This window comes from Bombina bombina, chromosome 1 (assembly GCF_027579735.1).
Source record: "Bombina bombina isolate aBomBom1 chromosome 1, aBomBom1.pri, whole genome shotgun sequence".
In the NCBI taxonomy this organism is placed as follows: Eukaryota; Metazoa; Chordata; class Amphibia; order Anura; family Bombinatoridae; genus Bombina; species Bombina bombina.
Window position 1 is genome coordinate 1,371,366,234 of NC_069499.1, and position 16,470 is coordinate 1,371,382,703.

Here is a 16,470-nt window from a genome sequence, read left to right on the forward strand (position 1 = left end):
CTCACAGAGACCTGTTATAGAGAAAGAACAGAGTAGCCAACTGTGGCTTTCTATACCAGGGCAGCAAAATGTTAAGAAAACGCAGCAAGGTCCACCTTACAAGTTCCTAACTGCTTTAAAGCCACCACTGCCCTTACTCAAGAGACTAATGTGGCGCACGGCTAGACCCAATCCTTCAAAATGGGAATGAACAGAGTAACCTACTCCGTTCTAAAATAAAATCTTGATTGAAGTGAAATAAATCCAATTTGTTCAGACACCAAAACTTCACCTCCTCCTTGCACCGAAGGCAAAGAGAATGACTGGGGTTTGCGGGAAGGGGAGTGATACTTAACAGCTTGGTTGTGGTGATCTTAGCCTCCTCCTGCTGGCCAGCAGTGATATTCTCAACAGTAATTGATGATGCCGTGGCCCACCATATCTTAGGAAAGAAATAGCAACGAATGGCATAACCTCTTAGATGGAAGTGAGGTGAGAGGGCTAGAGCCAAATTGCACGATTATTTTAACATATAGAGAACACATAGCACAGATTTATACTGTTAAAGGGATGCTAAACCCAATTTTTTTGTTCATGATTCAGATAGAGCATGCAATTTTAAGCAACTTTCTAATTTACTCCTATTATCAATTTTATTTCGTGCTCTTGCTATCTTTATTTAAAAAGCAGGAATGTAAAGCTTAGAAGAAGAAGCATTTTAGGTTCAGCACCCTTGATAGTGCTTGCTTATTGGTGGCTACATTTAGACACCAATAAGCAAGCATAACCCAGGTTCTGAACCAAAAATGGGTCAGCTCCTTAGCTTTAAAGAAAGAGAACAAATACAATTTGATAATAGGAGTAAATGACAAAGTTGTCTCAAATTGCATACTCTATATAAATCATTAAATAATAAATTTGGGTTTAGTTTCCCTTTAAGGAAGCATATAATGAAACCCATTTTTCAGAAATCCTTTAAGCAGAGCCATTCATGTCATTTCTTCTAGAAGGTTGCAGTTTTTCTAGAGACATTAATGGTGCAGTACTGGTACACAATAAATCCGAGCTACTCAATGTATAACATTTCATAAATATTTTATTCATAATACGTCAGGAGATAACTGACAGATTGTAGATGGAAATCATGTATCTTTTTAACATTTAATAAAAAAACAACAACTGTGCACTCATTTTCTTCTTAGATACACAAGCTCAATGCTATGTGCACCATTTTGGTAGTTATTTGTGTTTTGGCCTCATAAAAAAAAGATGTTACCCTTATATTCTTAAAAGAAGTAATTCAAAACTTTTTAAAAAAGCAATATACCATTTATTGGTTTGGTATGCTTGCTGCGGGTTTTTTATTTTCAGAAGCAGTTTATGATGAGGAAGTGTGGTAGTGAAATAGAGAGGGAGAGAACATTAAGAAGTGAGGTAGAAAAGAAGAAACAAAGACGTGAGGTAGAAAAGCATAAAAGGCAATAGGCAGGGCACCAGGAAGAGGTCAGAGAAAGAACAGAAAGCACGTGCATGAATTGAGACTAACGAGAAGCCTGCAACTGAGGTAGCCACAAATTTTTACTTTTAACTGCACATAAAACAATGTAATTTAAAGGTAGAAGGGAAAAAAATCCTAAAACCCTTTTAGTGCAAATGGGAAATGTGTCACAAAACCCACGGCTGTAAAGAAGTTAAGTGCTTAGAAGTGACTAGAAACTTCCATATCGATTAAGCAACTTTAAGGAGTTTGGGCACTTATGGGGTAAACAACGAACCTTAAATTAATTCTGTAGCCGTACCAATGCACTAGGAAGCTCTGTATGTACCTCCTTGGGTGGGGAACTCTTGAAAATATAGGGCTGACTGTCCCTGCACTGTTCATTCTGGGAGCTGCACTGATTTACTCCCCATTTATCAGGGACATATATTTTGTATGCCTTCTTCAGCTAAGACACCGGGCCTGGCTGGAGTATTGTGTGGATGTGGCTAAATTAATGGTTCATGTTATTATCTGGGCTCATAGAGGTTGGAGTTTATGTACAGCACGACACATGGGATGGGTTTCATCTATTGTTTTCACAAATGAATACTCATAAAAGATGGTGCAAGATCATCATACTGAGTGTGATTGGCTGTAATCTCAAATCCACGCCTGCTGGCAAAATCCTCTCCCAATGCTGCTATGATTGGCTCATATCCCAAAACTATCCCATTTGCTGAGCAGTTCTAATTAATAGAATTAGGATCTGCCATTGGCAATGTGTGCAGGACTTCATCCAGTAGTTGTAGCGCACGATGGAGATGCACCTCAATCCAGCATGGTGTTTGCTTGATGCTTTGCCGTGGATAATCTGGTCCCCAACCTTTAACAAAGCTAAGACGCAGGATGCAGAGACGGCGAAGATCATCAACTCCAATACCTGCAGCAGCTGACAGACCTGAGAAAAAAAACAAACATAATTTATGTAAGAACTTACCTGATAAATTCATTTCTTTCATATTAGCAAGAGTCCATGAGCTAGTGACGTATGGGATATACATTCCTACCAGGAGGGGCAAAGTTTCCCAAACCTCAAAATGCCTACAAATACACCCCTCACCACACCCACAAATCAGTTTAACGAATAGCCAAGAAGTGGGGTGATAAGAAAAAAGTGCAAAAGCATATAAAATAAGGAATTGGAATAATTGTGCTTTATACAAAAAAATCATAACCACCACAAAAAAAGGGTGGGCCTCATGGACTCTTGCTAATATGAAAGAAATGAATTTATCAGGTAAGTTCTTACATAAATTATGTTTTCTTTCATGTAATTAGCAAGAGTCCATGAGCTAGTGACGTATGGGATAATGACTACCCAAGATGTGGATCTTTCCACGCAAGAGTCACTAGAGAGGGAGGGATAAAATAAAGACAGCCAATTCCTGCTGAAAATAATCCACACCCAAAATAAAGTTTAATGAAAAACATAAACAGAAGATTCAAACTGAAACCGCTGCCTGAAGTACTTTTCTACCAAAAACTGCTTCAGAAGAAGAAAATACATCAAAATGGTAGAATTTAGTAGAAGTATGCAAAGAGGACCAAGTTGCTGCTTTGCATACTTTTCAACCAAGATGCCAAAGAAATGGCAGAAGCTTTCTGGCCTTTTCTAGAACCGGAAAAGATAACAAATAGACTAGAAGTCTTTCGGAAAGACTTAGTAGCTTCAACATAATATTTCAAAGCTCTAACAACATCCAAAGAATGCAACGATTTCTCCTTAGAATTCTTAGGATTAGGACATAATGAGGGAACCACAATTTCTCTACTAATGTTGTTGGAATTCACAACCTTAGGTAAAAATTAAAAAGAAGTTCGCAACACCGCCTTATCCTGATGAAAAATCAGAAAAGGAGACTCACAAGAAAGAGCAGATAATTCAGAGACTCTTCTGGCAGAAGAGATCGCCAAAAGGAACAAAACTTTCCAAGAAAGTAATTTAATGTCCAATGAATGCATGGGTTCAAAAGGAGGAGCTTGAAGAGCCCCCAGAACCAAATTCAAACTCCAAGGAGGAGAAATTGACTTAATGACAGGTTTTATACGAACCAAAGCTTGTACAAAACAATGAATATCAGGAAGATTAGCTATCTTTCTGTGAAAAAGAACAGAAAGAGCAGAGATTTTTCCTTTCAAAGAACTTGCGGATAAACCTTTATCTAAACCATCCTGAAGAAACTGTAAAATTCTCGGAATTCTAAAAGAATGCCAAGAAAAATGATGAGAAAGACACCAAGAACTATAAGTCTTCCAGACTCTATAATATATCTCTCTAGATACAGATTTACGAGCCTGTAACATAGTATTAATCAGAGTCAGAGAAACCTCTTTGACCAAGAATCAAGCGTTCAATCTCCATACCTTTAAATTTAAGGATTTGAGATCCTGATGGAAAAAAGGACCTTGCGACAGAAGGTCTGGTCTTAGCGGAAGAGCCCACGGATGGCAAGAGGCCATCCGGACAAGATCCGCATACCAAAACCTGTGAGGCCATGCCGGAGCTACCAGCAGAACAAACGAGCATTCCTTCAGAATCTTGGAGATTACTCTTGGAAGAAGAACTAGAGGCGGAAAGATATAGGCAGGATGATACTTCCAAGGAAGTGATAATGCATCCACTGCTTCCGCCTGAGGATCCCGGGATCTGGACAGATACCTGGGAAGTTTCTTGTTTAGATGAGACGCCATCAGATCTATTTCTGGAAGCTCCCACATTTGAACAATCTGAAGAAATACCTCTGGGTGAAGAGACCATTCGCCCGGATGCAACGTTTGGCGACTGAGATAATCCGCTTCCCAATTGTCTATACCTGGGATATGAACCGCAGAGATTAGACAGGAGCTGGATTCCGCCCAAACCAGAATTCGAGATACTTCTTTCATAGCCAGAGGACTGTGAGTCCCTCCTTGATGATTGATGTATGCCACAGTTGTGACATTGTCTGTCTGAAAACAAATGAAAGATTCTCTCTTCAGAAGAGGCCAAGACTGAAGAGCTCTGAAAATTGCACGGAGTTCCAAAATATTGATCGGTAATCTCACCTCCTGAGATTCCCAAACTCCTTGTGCCGTCAGAGATCCCCACACAGCTCCCCAACCTGTAAGACTTGCATCTGTTGAAATTAAAGTCCAGGTCGGAAGAACAAAAGAAGCCCCCTGAATTAAACGATGGTGATCTGTCCACCACGTTAGAGAGTGTCGTACAATCGGTTTTAAAGATATTAATTGAGATATCTTTGTGTAATCCCTGCACCATTGATTCAGCATACAGAGCTGAAGAGGTCGCATGTGAAAACGAGCAAAGGGGATCGCGTCCGATGCAGCAGTCATAAGACCTAGAATTTCCATGCATAAGGCTACCGAAGGGAATGATTGTGACTGAAGGTTTCGACAAGCTGAAATCAATTTTAGACGTCTCTTGTCTGTGTCATGGACACTGAATCTATCTGGAAACCCAGAAAGGTTACCCTTGTCTGAGGAATCAATGAACTTTTTAGTGAATTGATCCTCCAACCATGATCTTGAAGAAACAACACAAGTCGATTCGTATGAGATTCTGCTAAATGTAAAGACTGAGCAAGTACCAAGATATCGTCCAAATAAGGAAATACCACAATACCCTGTTCTCTGATTACAGACAGAAGGGCACCGAGAACCTTTGTAAAAATTCTTGGAGCTGTAGACAGGCCAAACGGCAGAGCCACAAACTGGTAATGCTTGTCCAGAAAAGAGAATCTCAGGAACTGATAATGATCTGGATGAATCGGAATATGCAGATATGCATCCTGTAAATCTATTGTGGACATATAATGCCCTTGTTGAACAAAAGGCAAGATAGTCCTTACAGTTACCATTTTGAACGTTGGTATCCTTACATAACGATTCAATATTTTTAGATCCAGAACTGGTCTGAAGGAATTCTCCTTCTTTGGTACAATGAAGAGATTTGAATAAAACCCCAGCCCCTGTTCCAGAACTGGAACTGGCATAATTACTCCAGCCAACTCTAGATCTGAAACACATTTCAGAAATGCTTGAGCTTTCACTGGATTTACTGGGACACGGGAAAGAAAAAATCTCTTTGCAGGAGGTCTTATCTTGAAACCAATTCTGTACCCTTCTGAAACAATGTTCTGAATCCAAAGATTGTGAACAGAATTGATCCAAATTTCTTTGAAAAAACGTAACCTGCCCCCTACCAGCTGAGCTGGAATGAGGGCCGCACCTTCATGTGGACTTAGAAGCTGGCTTTGCTTTTCTAGAAGGCTTGGATTTATTCCAGACTGGAGATGGTTTCCAAACTGAAACTGCTCCTGAGGATGAAGGATCAGGCTTTTGTTCTTTGTTGAAACGAAAACGATTATTAGCCCTGTTTTTACCCTTAGATTTTTTATCCTGTGGTAAAAAAGTTCCTTTCCCACCAATAACAGTTGAGATAATAGAATCCAACTGAGAACCAAATAATTTGTTACCCTGGAAAGAAATGGAAAGTAGAGTCAATTTAGAAGACATATCAGCATTCCAAGTTTTAAGCCATAAAGCTCTTCTAGCTAAAATAGCTAGAGACATAAACCTGACATCAACTCTAATAATATCAAAAATGGCATCACAGATAAAATTATTAGCATGTTGAAGAAGAATAATAATATTATGAGAATCATGATCTGTTACTTGTTGCGCTAAAGTTTCCAACCAAAAAGTTGAAGCTGCAGCAACATCAGCCAATGATATAGCAGGTCTAAGAAGATTACCTGAACACAGATAAGCTTTTCTTAGAAAGGATTCAATTTTCCTATCTAAAGGATCCTTAAAGGAAGTACCATCTGACGTAGGAATAGTAGTACGTTTAGCAAGGGTAGAAATAGCCCCATCAACTTTAGGGATTTTGTCCCAAAATTCTAATCTGTCAGACGGCACAGGATATAATTGCTTAAAACGTTTAGAAGGAGTAAATGAATTACCCAAATTATTCCATTCTCTGGAAATTACTTCAGAAATAGCACCAGGAACAGGAAAAACTTCTGGAATAACCACAGGAGATTTAAAGACCTTATCTAAACGTTTAGATTTAGTATCAAGAGGACCAGAATCCTCAATTTCTAAAGCAATTAGTACTTCTTTAAGTAAAGAACGAATAAATTCCATTTTAAATAAATATGAAGATTTATCAGCATCAACCTCTGAGACAGAATCCTCTGAACCAGAAGAGTCATTAGAATCAGAATGATGTTGATTTAAAAATTCATCTGTATAAAGAGAAGTTTTAAAAGATTTTTTATGTTTACTAGAAGGAGGAATAACAGACATAGCCTTCTTGATGGATTCAGAAACAAAATCTCTTATGTTATCAGGAACATTCTGAACATTAGATGTTGATGGAACTGCAACAGGTAATGGTACATTACTAAAGGAAATATTATCTGCATTAACAAGTTTGTCATGACAATTAATACAAACAACAGCTGGAGGAACAGCTACCAAAAGTTTACAGCAGATACACTTAGCTTTGGTAGTTCCAGCACCAGACAGCGATTTTCCTGAAGTATCTTCTGACTCAGATGCAACGTGAGACATCTTGCAATATGTAAGAGAAAAAACAACATGTAAAGCAAAATTGATCAAATTCCTTAAATGACAGTTTCAGGAATGGGAAAAAAATGCCAAGGAACAAGCTTCTAGCAACCAGAAGCAAAGAAAAATGAGACTTAAATAATGTGGAGACTCTGGGCCCTCCATGGACTTTTACTTTATTTTTATATATTATTTTTCATACCAAACCAAGGACAATTCGAATTTAATTTCTCCTTCTCCCTAGACTGAATGCATGTTACTGTCGGGCTCCTTGTTCTTGTAATACTGTTCTTTTCATTTCAATAAAGCTTGTTGGGGAAAAAAAAAAAAAAAAAAAAAAAAAAAAGAAGTTTAAGGCTTAAATTAAGCCGTTAGAGAATAAAAATAAAATATCTCAAGACAAGTGTAGAATGTTGTATCAACAATATAATATTAGCAATATTCAGCCTAAAATAGATACATATAACAAGCCACCAGGTAAATTGTTTTCAAAAAATATAGAAAAAGTGAAAAAATAAAATGATGACAATGTTAAAAAAAAATAAATAAAAAAAAATAATGTGGAGACAAAAAGCGACGCCCATATTTTTTTTAGCGCCAAATAAGACGCCCACATTATTTGGCGCCTAAATGCTTTTGGCGCCAAAAATGACGCCACGTCCGGAACGCCGACATCTTTGGCGCAAAAGAACGTCAAAAAATGACGTAACTTCCGGCGACACGTATGACGCCGGAAACAAAGATTTTTTGCGCCAAAAAAGTCCGCGCCAAGAATGACGCAATAAAATGAAGCATTTTCAGCCCCCGCGAGCCTAACAGCCCACAGGGAAAAAAGTCAAATTTTTAAGGTAAGAAAAATAATTGATTCAAGTGCATTATCCCAAATATGAAACCGACTGTCTGAAAATAAGGAATGTTGAACATCCTGAGTCAAGGCAAATAAATGTTTGAATACATATATTTAGAACTTTATTAAAAAAGTGCCCAACCATAGCTTAGAGTGTCACAGAAAATAAGACTTACTTACCCCAGGACACTCATCTACATGTTTGTAGAAAGCCAAACCAGTACTGAAACGAAAATCAGCAGAGGTAATGGTATATATAAGAGTATATCGTCAATCTGAAAAGGGAGGTAAGAGATGAATCTCTACGACCGATAACAGAGAACCTATGAAATAGACCCCGTAGAAGGAGATCACTGCATTCAAATAGGCAATACTCTCCTCACATCCCTCTGACATTCACTGCACGCTGAGAGGAAAACCGGGCTCCAACCTGCTGCGGAGCGCATATCAACGTAGAATCTAGCACAAACTTACTTCACCACCTCCATAGGAGGCAAAGTTTGTAAAACTGATTTGTGGGTGTGGTGAGGGGTGTATTTGTAGGCATTTTGAGGATTGGGAAACTTTGCCCCTCCTGGTAGGAATGTATATCCCATACGTCACTAGCTCATGGACTCTTGCTAATTACATGAAAGAAATATACATCATACAGCTATGCAGCAGAGTAACAATGTTTAAAGCTACAATAACAACCAGTATACATTGCCGTAGCATGGTCATACTTACTGACAGCAGGAGCTATGCCTCCAACTGATCCTGGACCAGGGATTGTCCCAGCCACAGCTGCTGCTTGTGCTGCAGCAGCCGCTGTAGCGGTAGCCGCTTGCTGTTGCATTTGTCTGTGACACTGCCTTAAGTCAAACACCTGGAAAGAAAAAATAAATAAAAGCTTAAAACAGATTAAAAACGCAGAAAAGTTGGTTGTAGACTTGTACAGTTGCCATGTTTGCTGCATTTTTTAAACTTGGAAAATAAGAGACGTATTTTTAACTATGTGCATATCAGTTTTTGAACTGAAAATTGTAGCTTGGCCAAGTTTTATAAAGCAGTGCCTCAGTAAATAATTATGAAACTAGATTATGTATAACAAACATGTTAAAATAGATTGTACATGGTAATCTTTCTTATATTATAGCAGCATTATTTCAGCCTGGTACACACTATAACAATTCCCTGCTTCCTCAGCTCATGGGCCTAGAAGCAACATAAGTAACCAGGTATAATGCCTGTTGTGTCTCCCATACATTCTGCTTCCAATTAAAGGGACACTGAATCCATTTTTTTTCTTTTGTAATTCAGAAAGAGCATGCAATTTTAAGCAGCTTTCTAATTTACTCCTATTATCAATTTTTCTTCGTTCTCTTGCTATCATTATTTGAAAAAGAAGGCATCTAAGCTTTTTTTTGGTTTCAGTACTCTGGACAGCACTTTTTTATTGGTGGATGAATTTATCCACCAATCAGCAAGGACAACCCAGGTTGTTCACCAAAAATGGGCCGGGATCTAAACTTACATTTTTTTTTTTTTAAATAATATTTATTTTTATTGAGGGTAAACATTTACAAGACATGGATTTGCTCAATTATCATACAGAACAAAAGTATCAGAAAGGTGAATAACATTTGTTGCTAAACATATTAATCTAACAGTTGAACAAAAAGAGGCAAGCAAGCAATACTAGAGGAGCAAATCTCTAAACTACCCCCTATTTTTTCCCCTTAAAAACAGCAGAGGCCACTCTTGGGCCTCACTTATCACACTCATAAGCTAGGGGTTTTAAGTTAAGCAGGCCACTTGTGGACCTGTTTCTCTCATTCGCACCTCCTATAGTTGCTCGAACCCCAAATGGGTCCAGAAGACTCAAGTTGCGAAGGAGGGCACTAGACTACTAGAACTAAAATATTGATAGGGTCACTCTTGAACCTGTGATATTACATAAACAGAGGGGAAACATGATGATAGTAATAAAATAGGGATATTATTTAGATAGCACAGGCCTCTTTTGGACGTCTAAAATCACAGGGCAGGTAATACGATAAAGCTATAAAATAGGTTGCCATAGGTATACAGTTATGCTAAAAGAAATAAAGCCCCTCTGGGCTCAGAAGTCATCCTTGGGTTCAATAAACTCTATAAGAATAGAGCTGAATTGGGATTATAAAATAATCTAATTAGTAAAAGAGAACAACTGTAATGGTTTGCTTGATTATCACAGGTTAACATGAATACTGTAACATAGGTACACTACAAGAAATATACTAACACTATGGTAACAGAGCAGGTACTTATACTCGTGTTGACCCCATGTTGTTTCACCATACCGTTTATGATAACATAGTATTGAAATACTAACTAATGATGCATTGAATAAGTACATGAACTGATATGTAAGCAAAAGTTACCAGGACGAACATTTCGCAGACTCTAGAACTCAAAACATTAATGAAATATAACTTCAATAATTAGATCCGCAGAGCCTCTCTTACAGAAATGTAGGTAAAATCTAAAGCAGAGGCCATACGGGTAGGACAGAGACTACGGAACTCTGTCAGAGAATGAATGCGGGGGAGAAATTACTCGTCCCTTACCGCATAAAAGGGTGGAAGGGGGGGGCGGAGTGGAGACAACAAGTTGGGGGTGTTATACACAGTGTTATACACATCTATTATCTACGAAGTTTTACAGGGAAAATGGCAACTGATTGTGCAGCTAGGGTCATTTGAAAAACTAAGGCTATGTGTGGGGGAAATAAGGGGTAAGAAGAGCTAGGAAGAATATAGTCTTCCTTCATACTTTTATTTATATCTAAGACCAGCATTCTGGGTACTCTATGTTGTAGGTGCAGGATCTCTATTTCCTCAAGAGTATATGTACTTGTATAACGAGACATGCAAGAATTATCTAATGCGTATCCAACACAGCAATATTAGTTGTAGAGCTGTAGGTAGGCTAGAATAGCATTATACTATGCAGTGTGAGACAACGGTACACAATGAGGTAGAAGGGTACCTAACAATTATCTGAGTCTCCCCTCACTACTCCGCTTAGCTCTAGAATCTTACCACCCACTGCACACATCTGAGATCTTGGTCCTAGCACAGGAAGTACCCGTTACACAGCTATAGGAAGGATAGTATAACAGTACAATATACAGTGCGGAGAAATATAACTTTCATGCCATCGACTTCCCCCCCCTGGCACAGAAGAACAATCATCCCACAAGGCTTGAGTAGTTATATAAGACAAAGGATATTATTGTAGTACTGACAGGAGAACACACATATGAGGAGATATTGAGTGCAACTAAGCGTTCCCCACACATGAATAGTATTAAGACCATAGAGGACATATTACCATATGTGAAGTAGCAGTCCCTCTTGGGGTGTGTAGTGCTAGAGAAGTGAAATCATGGGGTGGGTATATATATATATAAGGTAATATTAGAATGCTGGTATTATGGTATGCCCATGGGAACACCCACACCATGACTATTAAAATAAGATGTTATCTTGTCCCACAAAAAACTCTAAGAGAGGTCAGTACCGAACAAAGGGCCCCAGTGGTGTGTGACCTAAGACAGCTATACAGGTATCTTAGCATTATATAGGATAGGGGGCCAGCCCGACATAAATACCCCACCAGGTAGGTCTCAAACATTCACATTATGCTGAGTAGCAGTGTGCTTGAACTGTTAGGCTAAAAAAAAAACAAAAAAAAAAACAGAACAGGCATGTAATACAACATATACTGGTGGAGCAGAGTTAATGAGAAAAGAAGTTCCATGAAACCCCACACTTCTGGTCAACTAAACGACCATCATTCAGGGTGTAGGAGGCTATGTCGTGTCAAGGCAGTCCCCCATGCATATGACTATGCACAGCAGTTCAAGCGAGGAGAAAGTTAGCCCACTCCAGCCCTGCTATAACTTTCAAGATCTTGATCTTCTGCAAGGATGCTGGTGTCTGGGCAGTATCTAGAGACCCCAAGCAGAGCCGGCCAACTGACCTGTGCGTCGAATCCCCAAAGTTCCACACTCAGCCGGACCCGCATGGAAAGCTGCATACACTGTTCATCGCAGCACAAGCTGCCATAGGTAGGGAGCAACCAGTCCAAACTTGGGGTGTATGTATATGGAAAAGGGAATAGCTGTCTCCCAGAACCATCACTAGTTACTCCTTCGCACTCGAAAACAGCAGCAATCTGCAGAGGCTCAGTGCAGTTAGCTTGCTTGTGATCCTCTCTGCCTCCGCATCCGCCATGAGGTTTCCAGCCACAGCCTGGCCCCAGCAAGGCAAGCTGCTCACTTTGTGAATAGTTCCCCAGAGCAGCCATGTCCGCCCTCTCTCCTTGAGGATTTCCGATTAGCATAAGGTCTCCCATGGGCAACACAGTGGACAGGGGAACCGTCGCCTCATGGTGAAGATCCGATCCCAGAAACACTTGATCCTTCTTGGTTCTACCCTGGGGGGTTGCGGTGAGCACAGGCAGAGGAGCCCCACACAGAACCAAGTCCCGGTCGGTCAGGTTAGAGCAACTGTCATCTATCATGAGGGACCCAGGCGTGTCAGGGCAATACTGCGGTCGGTTCAGGATAGTACTAGTGAGGTCAACCGCAACATCCATAGGTCGATTGCGCAGTAGGATGTCGTCCATTCTGCTGCAGATTTTTTGCTCGTATTCTGCAAAGAGGGCTTTAATCTCTAAATATGAAATCGCCATTCTCTGGTTCCAACATAGGCCGCAGCCGCGGTCTTTCCCAGAGAGGCTCTGAAGCTGCTTGCACCGGATGTCCTCAGTTCGGCACCGAAGCACAGGGCAGGTCAGATATCGATTGAGCCTGTGTCCTGCAGTGGTCTGCTGATAAATATTGTTGCTTGCTGGCAGTAATTCTAAAGTTAAGAGGGTTCTATTAGTTTTTTATGCAGGAGCTCTGACTAGGCACAGCTTCTTTCTATGGCGGCTAGCTCCGCCCCCCTAAACTTACATTCTTGCATTTCAAATAAAGATACAAAGAGAATGAATAAAATTTGATAATAGGAGTAAATTAGAAAGTTGCTTAAAATTTCATGCTCAATCTGAATCACGAAAGAAAATTTTTGGGTACAGTGTCCCTTTAACTTACAAAATGAAATGCTGTTCAAGTCTTCTCTCCAGATAAGTTTTGAAGTGCCTGGTAAAACTCAGTGGTAAACAATACAGTATCAATTAACTGAGTTCTGCATACATTGAACTAGCCATCCTCTGGATGGAAGAAGTGGACTAATATTCCAGGACATTTCCTGAGCAATAAGTGTTTATATATATATATATATATATATATATATATATATATATATATATATATATATATATATATATAGTCTATGGGGAGAAGACGTTCGCGCAGTTGCAATAGCCTGGATAGAGTCCTGAAGTTAGTGTGCGTCAGATTTTTACTACATTTTACTTTCAACTTGTAACCCGCTCATGTTAAGACTTTTGGCGATGTTTGCATGCGAGCAAAAGCGCTAAATAGCGCACCTCTTGTAATCTGGCCCTAACTGTACTATTTACAGAACCATATTCACCTTAATGGCGGTGTAACCTATCCATCACAGATGTTATTTTTTTTAATAGTAAAACTTGCTAAATTAACTTTTTTTTTTTAGGTTAATAGGATAATAGTTGGAAAGACCTATATCTAGATCACAGTGGCTAAAGTAACAATAATACTGACAGACAAATCTTTACCTGCTTTTTAAAAAGGGACAGTAAACCCCTTATAATGATAAGATTTTTTGCAGACTCGCAATAAACATTCTAGGTTTGGAAAATGTTTGGAATGCATCACCTATTTGGCTGTAATTGCTTTTCTATAGCCAAACCCCACCCACTACTTGTTTTTATTATTACTATGAGGCCTACTTATCAAGCCGTCAACTTACTTGCATTTAACGGCACCAATACGCTCGCCTGACATTGCGGCCGCGGACCTGAATACGCTCTCCATATTTAACAATAAAGCTGACAAAAAGCCACGCACCAAGAACGGGGCAATGAGCAGCGGACTGTTAACTAACAGTCATCGATCTCGCTGCTATTCAGCTTTTTCAAAGCTTTATTTGTATACTGTCACTAAACACCGCCACTATACTAAAATGTTTAACCCCTATCCCACCGCTCCCGGACCCCGCCGCAACTAACTAAATGTATTAACCCCTAAACCTCTGGCCTCCCACATCACTACCACTTACTAAACCTATTAACCCCTAAACCAGCCCCCCATATCGCCATTAACTAAACAAACCTATTAACCCGTAAACCTAACAACCCGCTAACTTTATATTAAATATTAACTCATCCCTATCTTATAATAAATTTAAACTTACCTTTAGATTTAAAGGGACAGTAAACCTAAAAAAACATAATTTATGCTTACCTGATAAATTTATTTCTCTTGTGATGTATCGAGTACACGGATTCATCCTTACTTGTGGGATATTCTCCTCCCTTACAGGAAGTGGCAGAGAGAGCACCCACAGCAGAGCTGTCTATATAGCTCCCCCCTTAGCTCCAACCCCCAGTCATTCGACCGAAGGCTAGGAAGAAAAAGGAGAAACTATAGGGTGCAGTGCTGACTGAAAGTTTTAAAATAAAAATATATATGCCTGTCTTAATAAACAGGGCGGGCCGTGGACTCGATACATCACAAGAGAAATACATTTATCAGGTAAGCATAAATTATGTTTTTTTCTTGTAAGATGTATTGAGTCCATGGATTCATCCTTACTTGTGGGATACCAATACCAAAGCTTTAGGACACGGATGAATGGAGGTACAAGACAGGGACCTTAAACGGAAGGCACCACTGCTTGTAGAACCTGTCTCCCAAAAATAGCCTCAGAAGAAGCAAAAGTATCAAATTTGTAAAATATGGAAAAAGTATGAAGCGAAGACCCAGTCACCGCATTACAAATCTGTTCAACAGAAGCCTCATTTTTAAAAGCCCATGTGGAAGCCACAGCTCTAGAAGAATGAGCAGTAATTCTTTCAGGAGGCTGCTGTCCAGCAGTCTCATAAGCCAAACGGATGATGCTTTTTAGCCAAAAGGAAAGAGAGGTAGCCGTAGCCTTTTGACCTCTCCGCTTACCAGAATAAACAACAAACAATGAGGATGTTTGACGGAAATCTTTAGTTGCTTGTAAGTAGAACTTTAAAGCACGAACAACATCAAGATTGTGCAATAGACGTTCCTTCTTTGAAGAAGGATTCGGACACAGTGAAGGAACAACAATCTCTTGATTGATATTCTTATTAGAAACAACCTTAGGAAGAAACCCAGGTTTGGTACACAAAACCACCTTATCTGCATGGAAAATAAGATAAGGGGAATCACACTGTAAAGCAGATAGCTCAGAAACTCTTCGAGCCGAAGAGATAGCTACTAAAAACAAAACTTTCCAAGATAGAAGCTTAATATCTATGGAATGCATAGGTTCAAACGGAACCCCTTGAAGAACTTTAAGGACTAAGTTTAGGCTCCAAGGAGGAGCAACAGGCTTAAATACAGGCTTAATTCTGACCAAAGCCTGACTAAATGCTTGAACGTCTGGGACATCTGCCAGACGTTTGTGTAGTAGAATAGACAAAACAGATATTTACCCTTTTAGGGAACTAGCTGATAATCCCTTCTCCAAACCTTTTTGGAGAAAAGACAATATTCTAGGAATCCTAATCTTACTCCACGAGTAACCTTTGGATTCACACCAATAAAGATATTTGTGCCAAATCTTATGATAAATCTTCCTGGCGACAGGCTTTCTAGCCTGAATCAGGGTATCAATGACCGACTCAAAGAAACCACGATTTGATAGAATCAGGCGTTCAATCTCCAAGCAGTCAGACGCAGAGAAACTAGATTTGGATGCGTGAAAGGACCTTGGATTAGAAGGTCCCGCCTCATTGGCAGAATCCACGGTGGAACCGAGGACATGTCCACTAGGTCTGCATACTAAGTCCTGAGTGGCCACGCAGGTACTATCAGAATCACCGAAACTCTCCCCTGCTTGATTCTGGCAACCAGACGTGGGAGGAGAGGAAACGGTGGAAATACATAGGCCAGATTGAAGGACCAAGGCACTGTTAGAGCATCTATCAGCACCGCCTTGGGATCCCGGGGCCTGGACCTGTAACAAGGAAGTTTGGCATTCTGACGGGACGCCATCAGATCCAATTCTAGTGTGCCCCATAGCTGAATCAGCTGAGCAAATGCCTCCGGATGAAGTTCCCACTCCCCCGGATGAAAAGTCTGACAACTTAGGAAATCCGCCTCCCAGTTCTCTACTTCTGGGATGTAGATTGCTGAGAGATGGCAAGAGTGATCCTCTGCCCATCGGATTATTTTGGTTGCCTCCATCATCGCTAGAGAACTCCTTGTTCCTCCTTGATGATTGATATAGGCTACAGTCGTGATGTTGTCCGACTGAAAGCTGATTAATTTGGCCGCAGCAAGCTTCAGGCCATGCCTGAAGCGCATTGAATATCGCTCTCA

The 16,470-nt window shown here is 39.9% G+C and overlaps 1 protein-coding gene across 3 annotated transcripts in view; it reads right to left on the reverse strand.

The window, feature by feature from the left end:
• Positions 1-1,057: 1,057 nt before the first annotated feature.
• Positions 1,058-16,470, reverse strand: part of LOC128650371 (mothers against decapentaplegic homolog 4) — a 218,923-nt gene continuing 203,510 nt past the window's right edge. For all 3 annotated transcript variants that reach the window (XM_053704283.1, XM_053704276.1, XM_053704290.1), the window contains exons 12-13: positions 8,667-8,805; positions 1,058-2,417 (exon numbers count right to left, since the gene is read on the reverse strand). In XM_053704283.1, the coding sequence (XP_053560258.1) occupies positions 2,206-2,417; positions 8,667-8,805 (351 nt within the window). In that variant the 3' untranslated portion in view covers positions 1,058-2,205. The remainder of the gene's footprint in view (positions 2,418-8,666; positions 8,806-16,470) is intronic.